This window comes from Vicia villosa, linkage group LG1, assembly GCF_029867415.1.
Source record: "Vicia villosa cultivar HV-30 ecotype Madison, WI linkage group LG1, Vvil1.0, whole genome shotgun sequence".
NCBI classification, from domain to species: Eukaryota; Viridiplantae; Streptophyta; class Magnoliopsida; order Fabales; family Fabaceae; genus Vicia; species Vicia villosa.
The window spans coordinates 35,489,551-35,503,342 of NC_081180.1; the positions used below are offsets into that span (position 1 = coordinate 35,489,551).

Genomic DNA, 13,792 nt, shown 5'->3' on the forward strand with positions numbered 1-13,792 from the left:
TATCAAGTAAATATTTTATTTTATTTATTCAAGATTCATAGTTGTGTTACATGGACAGATGTCAGCCAAATATTTCATGATCTGTGAGACATCTGTCTAACGGTTACTTGCAGAGTGAGATAAATTGAAGTATATCTTGTCCTTTTAAGATTTTCTTCCTTTTCGATTATATTAAAAATACAAGTGTGTTAGAATGAGTTTGAATTTGTAAAAGATCTAATTTTAGCAAGATTACATTTGAAGTGCTTATTTGTTCAAGATTTGTATCAATCGAGGATCTCAATCTTCATAATAAAGATTTGATTATTTATGATAGTTTTTGGGAGATATGATCTGAATCAAATGCAACAAGATTGATTTATAGATTCATATTAATTTTGGAAGTGACCAATCAATATTAGAAATCAACATTATTAAAGATTGATCTCTTGTGCTTTTTAGAAGATCAGTCGTATTCAAGATGAAGAATCTACAAGATTTTGGAGCTGAAATTCGTGCTACTATAGAAGGAGGAAATCTCGTTTGTAAAGACTCAAACCTCAAGAGAAAATATCTACTCATTAGGAGAATTTTGTTTTAGTTGAGTCTTTTTTTGTTGTTGTATTTTGCACTCTCTATTCATGTGCTTTAAATATCCATTAGGCAAAAAGAGTTTTGAGTTGTATTAGAGTTTATCTTTCATATTGGTAAATGAATAAACTCTTGGGAGTGAGCTCAAGTGAAAGTGAGAGGTGTCTCAGATTCAGGGGGAGTCCTGATCGAATCTTCATGGGTAGTATTAGGAAAGTGGCACTAGTATTAATAATGTGGCACTAGACGAAGTGATTTCAGATAAGAGCAATTATACTTATGACTATTAGGAGTGAAGTTCTTTCTATAGGGAGTTATGAATAGAAATTCACGAGAAGTATTAGGAAAAAGGCATTAAACTATGAGTATTCAACTAAGACTAATTTGTACTTTTGACTATTAAAATTGGATTTCCTTTCATTGGATTAACGCCTTCCAAACGTAGGTGTTTTTTTACCGAACTGAGTTACCAATTCCCGTGTTATTTCTTATTTTCCTAAATTTTGTCTGCTACGTATTTATCTTGTCATATATATTGTGTCAGATATTGTGTTGTACATCTCGTCTAAATAATAAAAGTTTATTTGCTTATATTTTTGTATAGATAAATTGATTGAGTGATCATCCTAACGCCTTGTTCCAATACTTTCTTAATATCTGCACTAACTGGAATAACTTTAAAGCCATCAATAATAGGTAGAGTACAAGCTAAACATTAAGATAAGAGTTTTTCGGTCATCTAAAGAGTACTCAAGTTGTAGACACACTCTTACATTCTTTAAATATCATTAACATAAAGGTTTTTACCCTTCCACCAAACCTTAATATATTTCCTATACATATGAAAATGTGTCATCATCTTTGACCCAATAAAATTACTCAACAACGATACAAGTTGACAATAAGCTAATTCACAATCATCTTTCTGTTAGTGCAAAAGGTGATGAAAGAAAAAGGAATATTATATTTAATGCTCTGCAATGACGGCTATAAAAGCTGAAGAAAAATGATTAGATTTAAATACAGCTACTACTAGTCTATTTATACACAGAAAACTAGGGCCACATAAGTGGAGAAATTGATCTGTCTTGATCTCCTTTGTCAAAATATCTGCCAGCTGCTTCTGGGTGCTATAGTGCACAAATTTCAATATTCCATTATGGACGTGATTTCTCAAGAAATGATACTTTGTCTCAATGTGCTTGCTTCGCATATGCAGCATTGGGTTCTTGGCAAGATTGATTTCAGACTTATTATCAATCATCAAACTTAGAGGCTTATCTACCTTGATCTTCAGATCCTGCAGTAGGTTCAGAAGCCAAACATCTTGACATGCAGCTACATCACCTGCAATGTACTCAGCTTCACACGTTGATAGTGCAACAACATGCTGCTTCTTGGAACACCAAGAAATATGGCCACTTAGATTTACTCATGAACCTACTAACCATTCCAACTGCATAGAAAATATCAGGTATGGTATTACACAAATACCTTAGAGAACCAACCAACCGTTTGAAGTTTGTAGCATCCACAGTCTCACCCTCAGAATTAGAATCCAATTTATGATTGGTGTTTCAAGGTGTGACAGCACTCTTACGATTATGTAGCTTAAATCTCTATAGAAGCTCAAGTTCATACTTTAGATAATGCAAAATTAAACCCTTCTCAGAGTATAATACCTCCATTCCTAGAAAGTATACCAACTTTCTTAGGTCATTCATTTCAAACTCATTCATCGTAATCTTCTTGAAGTTAAATACCTCTTCAGAACATCTACCTGTCAGTAATATGTCATCAATATAGAGACAAATCAGAAACATATTTCCTCCAGAATGTTGTACATAAACACCATATTCCATCTCACATTTCTGAAACCCTTGTTTCTTGAAAAATGAATTAATCTTTAGATTCCAAGCTATGGGCACTTGCTTCAATCCATACAGGGCTTTATGTAACGTGTACATCATCCATTACAGATTCCTTTTCACAAATTTAGGAGGTTGTGACACGTATACCTCTTCTTGTAACAGACCGTTCAGAAATGCAGACTTCACATCCAGATACATAAGAGGCCTATTCTTATTTGCAGCTAAAGCAATCACCAGTCTGATTGTTTTATGTGTAGCTACAAGCACCTCAAATTAATCTAGCCAAGGTTTTTGAAGAAAACCTCTAGCCACTAGCCTTGCTTTGTGCTTGTCAATTGATCCATCTGGCTCAAGCTTTATCTTGAAAACCCATCTAACACTGATGGCTTTCTTCTCCTTTGGAAGCTTAATAAACTCCCAAGTCTTGTTTATTTCTATAGCTTCAAGTTATTCTTTCATGGCATTCAACCATACTTTCTTCTTAAGGTCTTCTTCAATATCCATAGGTCCAGGGTCTACTAACATGGCACACTGAACAACTTCTCCTTCAGAGTCTACTTCAGTGTTTTGCAACATGTCAAACTCTCCAAACCTTCTTGGTATTCGTCTAATTCTTTGTGGCCTTTGAACAATATCATATGCTTGACCACCTTCAGAAACTGGCTGTCTTCAGAAGCTCTTTCTTTAGAAATTCCAACTTCAAAGTCATAATTACCACCAGAAACATGATCTTCTTCAGAAGCTTATCCTCCAAAACCTACGTCTTCAGAGTTTTCCCTCCAAAAGCATGATCACCACCATATTCTGAACCATCTTCAAAATATGAATCAGAATTCAATTCACCATTTAACTCATCTTCAGAGTCTCCATAATCATCTTCTAACTCTAGTTCTTCTTCAGTACTTTCAAGTTCTGACTTATCTTCAGAAATGGATTGAGACTAGATCCAATCCCATGCTTCTGAGTCTTTTACAATGACGTCTATGTTGAATTCAACTTTATTAGTTTCTGGACAATAAAGCTTGCACGCACTTGTACTATGGTACCCCATCATTAACATCATTTTGCTTCTATCATCCAACTTATGTCTTCTAACTTCTGGAACATGTTTGTAGCATACAGAACCAAACACCTTCAGATGTCCAACACTTTTCTTATCTAAAGGAATAATTTCCTTCATCTTCTTTATTGGACACCTATTTAGCATATACGTTGATGTTGCAATTTCTGACCATTCTGTTTCTCAGTCTTCACCTTGAACTTTTGGAATTCGGTAAACACCTCATGCTTAAAATTAATGAGTGTTACCCACGTCATTCTTGTGAACTCATCCACAAAAGACACAAAATACTTGTTTCCTCTAAGTGAAGGTTCTGGAAATTGTCCACACACATCAAAATGCACTACTCCAAAAGCATGCTTTGCTCTTGGGGCTACTTCTGACACAAATGGAAATCTGGGTTGATTTCCTTTCATGCATACCTCACACGACTTCTCAGGCTTCATAATCTTCCAAATTCCACACACGAGCTTCTTAGAACTCATATGCCCTAGGCTTCTGTAGTTCAGATGCCCCAACCTGTTGTGTCATAGCTTACTATCATCTTCAGCTTCTTCTGTACTAAGACATTCTGTTTCAACTGTCTCCACATTCACCTTGAATGTTCTGTTGCCTCTTGGTTCATATTCCATAGTCAAATTTTGATTGGAATCATACAACTTCAAGAGATTGTCCTTTATGACAACTGAGAAACCTTTCTCAATGAGTTGACCTACACTCATCAGATTGCTCTTAATTCCAGGAACATACCAAACATCCTTGATCAGAACAGTCTTCCCATTCTTCACTTTAACTTTGACATTTCCCATACCTTCTTCATTAAGGTACTTATCATCGGCACATCTGATCTTTGATCTCCTTCTGGAGTCAAACTCTATCAGCCATTATTTGTTTCTGGTCAAGTGATTTGAACAGGCAGTGTCCATATACCACTAATCTACCAAACACCTTCCATCAGACTCATAAGCCATCAATAGAACAGGTTCATCATCAGAATCTCCTCTGGCTATATTTGCTTTTTATGATTTCCTTCCCTTATTTGACCAGCAATATTTAGCAAAATGGCCAAACTGCTTGCAACAATAACATTGAACCTTCTTCTTGTCAAACTTCTCCTTCCCCTTATGATGTTTCTTCTCATCAGAAGTAGAGGTTTCTGACTTCTAGAATCTATCACCACGTCTATTTTTGGCTTCTGACTAAGAATGCTTTTGGTCCTTCTTGGCAAAAGAAACTTTCAGAGCCTGCTCAACTTCCCTCTCAGAAGTTCTTTCAGTCATACGCAACTCTTGCGCCTCTAGACTTTTTTGTAGCTCTTCTATTCTCATGGTATCCAGATCTTTAGAATGTTAAATTTCTACAATAATGTAATCAAATTGAGGGGTAAGCGATCTCAATATCTTCTCAATGATTACTTGTTCAGAAAGGGTTTCTCCATACGCTTTCATCTCATTAGTGATCAGAATCACTCTAGAGATGTACTCAGAATCCTTCTCGTTTTTCTTCATGTTGAGATTCTCATACTGCTTTCTCAGGGACTGAAGCTTCACCTTCTTCACTGATGCATCACCACTGTAACATCTGACCAATGTGTCCCACGCATCCTTCGTCGTCGTCGAGTCAACAATTTTCTTAAACACGTTCCCATCCACACACTGATGGATGAAGAACAATGCCTTTTAATCTTTCTTCCTCAGGTCACGCTGAGCATTTCTTTGCGCATCAGTTGCATTTTATGGAAGTGCAACTGAAACATAACCATCGTTGACAAGATCAAGAACATCTTGAGCGCCAAACAACACATATATCTGAATCTTCCAACAATGGTAGTTCTTACCATCAAACGCTGGAAGTTTGGTGTTCAGATTACCGTTTTCGTTCATCTATAACCTTGTGCAAGTCACTCAGATCTCACCAAACACAGTATTTTCCAATCCCACAGAATTAGAAAATGTGATTTTGTTACGATTCCTTTCAAGATTCAACACGAATTCAAGAAACAAAAGCAATCACACAACACGTCACTATTTCGCTCTTGTTTCTCGCGTATCGCTGTGGATATGAACCATAGTTCTAGATACCAATTGTTAGTACACAAGGTGATGAAAGAAAAAGGATTATTATATTTAATGCTTTGCAATGACGGCTACAAAAGCTGAAGAAAAATGATTAGATTTAAATACAGTTACTACTAGTCTATTTATACACAGAAAACTACGACCACATAAGCAACATACAAAAATATTATATTACCCTTCAATACTTTCAACGTGGGCATTAATATTCGAGTCTTCTTGGTAAGATGGTTTAAGAGACTTTGAATTAAAAACTATAACCCAATAGAAGAATAACAATTCAAGTCGCTTTTATTACCATTAAAATTTTATGTGGTAATAGTGAATTTTCATTGAAACACACACAACTTTTAAGATCTTTTTCGTAGGATCACCCTTAACAACACTATTTTTGGAGAGTCGTGTGAAGACATGATGTTTTGACAAAGAAAAATAATCCAATTACAACAAATAAATAAGTGTGAATTGCAAAAATATTGAATTACCTATAGTTTATATGTGGACAAACTGAAACAACTACGAACTACGAACTGACCCGCCTGAGATAAGGAAATAACTTAAACGCCCTTTAAATGCAAGACCCACAAATTAATAAATGGTCCTAATATGAAAGATGAATACGATGCATATTGCAACAAACGACACCAGAAACTGATCTCTAGAGAGGGGCACGTAAGTCACACGCGTTGGCGAACACACAAGAGAAGGACAACGTGTAGAGGCATTTCGAACAAAGAGATTTTGATAGACGGAAAATTTGAATAAAGTTGTCTCTTGGACGAAGAATTAGATTTGTACTCTAATATCATCTTGGAATTGAAGTTATACCTAACTCTTTATTTTACAAAATTGTTGTAAGGTTATGATTGTCCTCATTTATAAACATATATTCTAACTATATATTATGAGATACGAGACTCTTAACATGATTCTTACGAAATTATATAAAAAAATAAGCCTGCAAAATAAACTAAGAGATCGCTTATAAACATTCTCTCAACCTGATTTATAGAACTTGAGTTAGTCTCAAAATTGAACTCTAAAAGTTAAGGAGCCAACACCCGTCTCATTAAGGCATGAAATCATTAACAAATATATATTCCAAAAATTCAACCATATCTTGCTACTTCAACAATTAATTTGCTCTTATCTAATATAAGAATGCTAAAAAATATATCAATTAATTGAATCTAGATTTTCTGTCTACAGTACATGCATGTTTCCTTGCCTAGAGGAAAGCTCCTGCATAAACAACCAAATTGTTAGGCAAATGTTTTCTATTTATATGTCTAATGTCAAAATCACAACCAATTTCTTAACAAAATATTGAATTTGAACCACAGAAACCAAAATGATATATATCTAGTCTTTAGTTTAGTTGATTCTGTCGCTTCCACAGTTTATCTTTTTGTCTCTATATATACATGTAGCATCCAAAAAAATTCTTCATCAAACTTTCTCACTTTCCACCAACTAGTCCTTTTTCTTCAAAAAATTTGTTTTCAACTTCTCTAAAGAAATAATGGCATTTCTTTTGCCAATGATAATTCAAGCTAAGATGCATATCCTCTTCCGCACACTTTCCAAAGGCAAAAAAGTATTGTCAGCTAATAATATACCAAAAGGATATTTAGCAGTATATGTTGGAGAAGAGAACAAGAAGAGATTTGTTGTTCCAATATCATATTTGCATCAACCTGCTTTTCAACAATTTCTTTGTAAAGCTGAAGAAGAATTTGGATTTAATCATCCAATGGGCGGTCTCACCATTCCTTGCGGAGAAGACGTCTTTGTTAATGTCACCTCTCAATTTAAAAGTTAATTACAACAACAAACTCAAATATTTTTTTCAGTGATCTCCGAAAAGCATGCAAATGCCATATGACTGCGATTTCCTACCAAGACATGAAGCCATAATACTTTGTAGCATGTAGAAATTAACATAGGCCATGCATTTATTTTGTTATAATTTTGTACTTGAATTGTTTATTCATTTTGTTTAACACAATCACATGATGTCTACAATTAATTACTCAATAGAATTAATCTAGAAGCGTTTAGATACCGGCGAGAGAGACAGTTACCAGCTCTCACACGCTGATTTGGTGGCAGCGCATGGAAAGGAATATGGTGGAAATATATGTTGGTGCACACTGGTGTGTCACAGTGTTTAAGGGGATAACAGGTTATAGAACAATTGGAAAGTGTATACGATAGTGGCTGGATAAAATGTTCAAGAAGAAAAATGTAGAGCAGTTTTAGAAACCACTAATATTGATACCGTGTAAATTTTATAAATTTTGTTACTTTACATAGATGACACTTCTATTACTTATTATTGTGTTACGATAAGTACATTGAATGTTAACAATCTAAAAAGTTGTATATTCTTAAAATATTAGTAATAATTAATCTATGCTATCGTTGGTGTTAAGTTTAGAATAAAAACAAACCTTACCACCAATCATTAATTGGTTTGTTCAGTATAGTTGATAGTAAATGGATACCAAATATTGAAAATTTGAAATAGAAAGTGATAGTTGGTATATTAATTTATTTAAAGACATGGCAAAACCATACTTATGTAAATGAAATGTACGGTCATATGTAAGCAAGCATATAGAAAGATGATCCAGCATGACAAATTTCAAGCGTTAAATATGTTTTTTGGCCTTATAAATAAACGAATTTTAGTTTTAATTCTTATAAAAATTTCTTTTGAATAATGATTTTTTTAAAGTTTTTCATCCACAATTTTAGTCTCTGGAGTCTATTAGCTCTAATGAAAAACAAACCAGGAAAATTCATCCTCCTTCAACAATACCTTCAAAATCCTTCTCATCATTCAAGTCTCAAATCTTCTTCCACTAAAACCTTAACCAACACTTCCAACAACAACAAAAAAAGAAACGAAAGTTGTTTTTTTTTTTTTGAAATGGATGATGTTTCATTAGATAAAAGAAACCAAAAGAGGAATACAACAGTTAGAAACGGACTCAGCTGGGATACAACCTAACCAGGTTCTTGAACCTGCTAGCTTTCCCACCCTAACCATATGGTGTGCATCACCAATAAGGTTTCTATTAAGATACATAAAGCGAGTTAGCGAGTCATGAAGAAAGAGTTGAGAAAAAGAAGGAAACATGGGTGGTTGTTGATTTGTGGTTCGGTCTAAGAGAGGGAGGAAGAACCAAACTTACATAAATTTTTTGTCCTTGCTTACAAAACAACAACCTTGCATCAAACAACCTTTCTGTTTCTTCATGTGTCACTGTGCAAACGACAACCTTGCATTAAACAACAACCTTGCATCAGGAAACAACCTTGCATAAAAAAACAACCTTGTTGATGGTTTTTCATCTATAACCATTTTTTTCTTCATTGTTGATGCAGTTTAGTCAACATTGGATAACATGAGTTTTGGTGCAAACATGGTGAACTTAGTTTTATACTTTTATGGAGTGATGCATTTTGATCATTCAAGCTTTTAAGCACTCTAACAAATTTCATAGGCTCAACTTTCTTGCTATCACTTGTTGGTGGTTTCATCTCAGATACTTACTTCAACAGGTTAACCACATATTTGCTTTTTGGATCACTCTAGGTTATACATAAAAACAAAAGCTAATTGGGTCAGTCATTTTGTCGAACATGTAGTGTGCATGTTTTGATTTGCAGAATTTGAGTTGTACAGGCTTTGTTAATGATAACAATTCAATCTGCATTGAAAAATTTACACCCAGAACCATGTGGAGTTACTGGTGTTGTTTGATTTAGCACAAAAAAAGCTTGGCATTATTCTTCCATTGGTTTTGTTACACTTGCTCTTGCTAAATCATTTTAGCGTATCAAAATTCCTGGTCAAAGTTCAATTTTAAGGATTATTCATGTTAGAAATAATTCCTGAATTCACTAATTTACGATCTATTATTGTGTGATGCAGGTTATTGTTGTGGCTTTTAAGAACAGAAAGCTACCACTGCCAAAAACTAATGAACAACTTTGTGAAGTGTATAAAGTACGGATGGACAATAGGTTAGTTAGAGTTATATTGGGTTAGACAATCGGTTGGTTTGACCGATAAAATTTTGGTTTTATGTGGATTCAGTTAGATTGATTCATCGGATGGTTTGACCGATAAAATTTTGGTTTTATGTGGATTCAGTTAGATTGATTCATCGGATAAATCAGGTGGATTTAATCGATTTAATAATTATAAAATTAAATCTATAAAAATTATTTCTTATAAAATTCAATAACATTTATTTTTTAATTTTTAAAAAAATAAGTCAAATTTTAGAATAGTTTTATATTTTTATTATTATTGAAAAAAATTATTATTACATGACAATATTTTCAATATCATTTGACATTAATTTGATCATTGTGATATTTTAAACCACAAAGTAAATAACAATCAAAATTTTGTATTGCATTTTCTTATATTCTTTGTGAATAAACAATGTCATTATTAAATTATAAATATGATAATATCACAACAACTCCATTTTTAAAATGTATTAATATATAGTAATAAAAAAAATTAAATATTAGTTGAGTTCGGTCAGGTTAGGTTTCCGACAGATCTAAAATAATTATCTGAGACTGACTGAATTAACCCTATACTATTCAAATTAAACAACTGAATTAACCTGACACCGATCCAATCTGAATCGTTTGCACAAAAATTACAATAAGTCAGTCGGTTTGAATCGTTCCACTAAAAATTGTCCACCCTAATATAAAGATGTTACTTTAGAGAAGATTTGACACACAAACCAAATGAGGTTATTTATTTTCTATCGTTTCCATGCTATTTTTTTGTTTCTTCTTGTCTTTCATTGTTGTTGTTGTTGAAAGTGTCAAGTTAAGATTTTAGTGGAAGAAGATTCAAGACTCAATGTCGAGGATTTTTAAGCAAGTACAATGAGAAATTTGTGGATGAATTTTTTGGATTTGTTTAGAAGAGGTTTAAAACTCTCGCAATTTAATTATTTTTTTTTAAATTAAGTGTCACATCAACTTCTGTTAAAGCAATTGAGCAAATAGAGCGCAGAGACAAAAATTGTGGATGGAAAATTTTAAGAAGACCAATAGTTGAAGAAATTTTTTAGAATGACTAAAATTGAATTATGCGATATTTATAGGGACCCGGATATATTTATTTAACCATAAATTTTAAAGAAATAGCATGAGAAAAATTGGGATTTGGAATTCCAAGATTTATGGTTTGTTGGTTATCCTAGCCGAAGGATTTGATAGAGTAGGATTCTATAAAATGGTCGCTGATTTTAGTTTGCGAGAGACTAATTGTGGCGTTTGTGGTACGGTCTCAATAAAAAGTTATGTCGTATTCGTAGGGATAAGGACATGTTATCTAATACTCAAATTGTTTTAAATCTGATGAACAAGGAGGATGATGAAGGCAATAATGATATTGGGGATGAAAATATTGATATGGTAAGAATTATCTCTAATATATTTCTGTTTAGAGACAACTTCTCTACCCATCACAAAAAGTTTGATAGTGTACCTCCAACCAATCACATGATTCCATCTCATTTAACACATTTAATTATTTATTAAAATACTACAAATGTTTATTGTTTTCAAAGTATGATATTATCTGAAATGGTATTTAGTACTAATTTTAATAATTAATTTGCAGGAAGTGTAATGATAGTTTTCACAATGATGACCTATAAGACTTTGTTGCTTAGAAGATTTCAAAGTTTAGTTTGTTTGAACATGGTCTATTTAATAAGGTTTTGAACATTGAATAATATATTTTTTTTCTTTAATCAGCTACATCGAAGACCTTTCATATATTGACACCACTGTTACGAGCTGAATGTAAAATATATATTTTGGAATAGTCTTGCAACTTATAAGTGTTGTTTTTATTTAATTATATTCCTGTTTGTAGTGTTGTTGGACTTATATTTTTATTTCATGCATATAATAGTATAATAATCTTAATGAACATTTTTCCACGGTATAGAACTATAGAAATCTTCAAGTAGTATTAATTCTATGACAATTAGCAGGACTAATGTGTTTCATTCTTAACCACTAATGAAATGATTCATTTGACCAATTCTACATGCATCTCTTATGATCACAAAAACAAACATGCACACATCTCTTATCAATAGTTGCATATCTTACCTCTTTCCCATCCAATTTTTTGTCTACTACTTCAATGACTTATAAGTTTTCTTTTGTATATTGGACAAATTTTCATCTTGTCCATACTAAAATTCACAGCAATTTATACTATTAAGCTAAAGTAATAACTCAAACAGAACAGCCTTGTGTTGGAATCAATTAGAAGTGAATGAGAATATAAATCGAAATTGTACATACATACAATTCAATGTAATTGATGTCATTTTGTATGTTTCAAAAACATTTCTGCAAACAAAATCAACAACATTGTGAAACTAAAATGTTATGTTATCTACCAGACAAAATAGTGGATCCTAAAGAATAAGTAGATGTAGTACAATCAACATGAGTAGACACAGATGACAACAACCTCGCTAGATTATTATCATCACCAGCATCTTCATCAACAGACAACAAATCAACAAGAATCATTCTAGTACCTGGTGGCTCCTCAACTCTCACACGTCCTTCAAGCATATCCACAACCTCAACCATACTAGGCCTCAACCTTGGCTTCTCTTGTATACACCACAAAGCAATAAACACCAACCTTTCCACCTCACTCTCATCAAAATTCCCACTTTCCAACAACCTTTGATCCACAATCTCCATCAGTTTCCCTTCTCTCAGTTTCTCATTCACAATCTTAGGAAAAAACTGCCACTTTTTCTTACTCTTATCTCTAGGATCTTCCACCCTCGAAACATTCCTCCTCCCTCCAATCAACTCCAACAAAACCATTCCATAGCTATAAATATCAGTTTTCTCCGAAATCCCACGCTCTAACAACCATTCAGGCGCTAAATACCCTCTTGTTCCTCGTATCGTTGTCATTATATTACTCTCGTCTTTCCCCACAAGCTTCGCAAGACCGAAATCAGCAACAAGCGCTTTATAATCTTCATCCAAAAGTATATTCTCCGGCTTCACATCAAGATGCAAAATCCTAGATCTACAATCATGATGAAGATAACTCAACGCTTTCGCAACATCAATAGCAACATTATACCGTAAATTCCAAGGTAAACAACCACACCTCCGTCTCCTCGTCTCCTTCACCGGAAAAATCCAACAATCTAACGATCCATTCGGAATAAACTCATAAACAAGATACCTCGGCGGCGTCGGAGAATTACAATAACCAAAAAGTCTCACAAGATTCACATGCTGAACACTAGCAATAGCCGAAACTTCTGATCTAAATTCTCTCTCACCTCTTTCTTCACCATGGATTCTTTTCACAGCAACCGAAGTTCCATCGTTTAGAATGCCTTTAAAAACGGAAGCAGATGAGCCTGTACCGATTATCGCTTGGAAATTATCCGTTGCTTCTTCAAGCTCTTTGTATCGATACTTTGTCGGAATCCCTGCGACTTTTCGCAAGAAACTGTACTCGATTCGAAGCTCTCTTCCTTCTGATTTCAACTGTAGTTCCAACACTTTTCTTCTCTTGTTGTAACGGTGTCTTATGAGTATGCATGAAAAGACAGCGAGAATCACCGCGATTGAAGCGCCGCAAATTAGGAAGAAAGTTTTCGAGAGTTTTAAGGAAACACGACAAACTATGATAACAATTATTAAGGAAATCACTGATATAGCAGCGATTGTGTGAACTTTTCTGTCTTCCATCAAAACTTCATTGTTTTTTTTTTCTTTCTAATTTTTTTTTTTTTGGTTGAAGGAGAAAGGATCTCTTTGTTCTTGCAGGTTTGGAATAAGAGAGAAGTAGAGAGTAGGTGATGTAATTAAATTTTTATTTTAAGACTATGGTAATAAATAAATAAAATCTAATGTATAACTTGCTTTAAATATTCATTTATGTGGACAAATTTTTCACATTGAAAACAGCTACTAAGGTCTAAGAATCTGAGATTTTTCGTAGATTTTAAAATATTTATTATTGTCGAAGAAAATAAAGGCGTACTAAAATGGTTGATGAAGTGGGACAGGCTTGTATTTTTCAGCAAAGAATGGTTCTATGGGTTTTGATTTGGTCAACATTTGACGATGAGTGGGAAATTGAGACATTGTTGACTTTGTTTTATTAG

General features: G+C 33.5%; 2 protein-coding genes across 2 annotated transcripts; one reads left to right on the forward strand and one right to left on the reverse strand.

The window, feature by feature from the left end:
* Positions 1 to 7,039: 7,039 nt before the first annotated feature.
* LOC131604231 (auxin-responsive protein SAUR21-like) lies at positions 7,040 to 7,889 on the forward strand. The gene has a single exon (XM_058876691.1). It carries the CDS (start codon positions 7,099 to 7,101, stop codon positions 7,396 to 7,398), a length of 300 nt encoding a protein of 99 aa, XP_058732674.1. The 5' UTR covers positions 7,040 to 7,098; the 3' UTR covers positions 7,399 to 7,889.
* Positions 7,890 to 11,941: 4,052 nt separating this feature from the next.
* Positions 11,942 to 13,535, reverse strand: LOC131633981 (probable receptor-like protein kinase At5g20050). Its single transcript, XM_058904654.1, has one exon. The coding sequence runs from the start codon at positions 13,371 to 13,373 to the stop codon at positions 12,033 to 12,035; it is 1,341 nt and encodes a 446-aa protein (XP_058760637.1). The 5' UTR covers positions 13,374 to 13,535; the 3' UTR covers positions 11,942 to 12,032.
* Positions 13,536 to 13,792: the final 257 nt, after the last annotated feature.

What these genes read in the sequence shown, in the direction of transcription:
- LOC131604231 (XM_058876691.1), top strand. Translation starts at nt 7,099, where the DNA reads ATGGCATTTCTTTTGCCAATGATAATTCAAGCTAAGATGCATATCCTC.
- LOC131633981 (XM_058904654.1), bottom strand. Translation starts at nt 13,373, where the DNA reads ATGGAAGACAGAAAAGTTCACACAATCGCTGCTATATCAGTGATTTCC.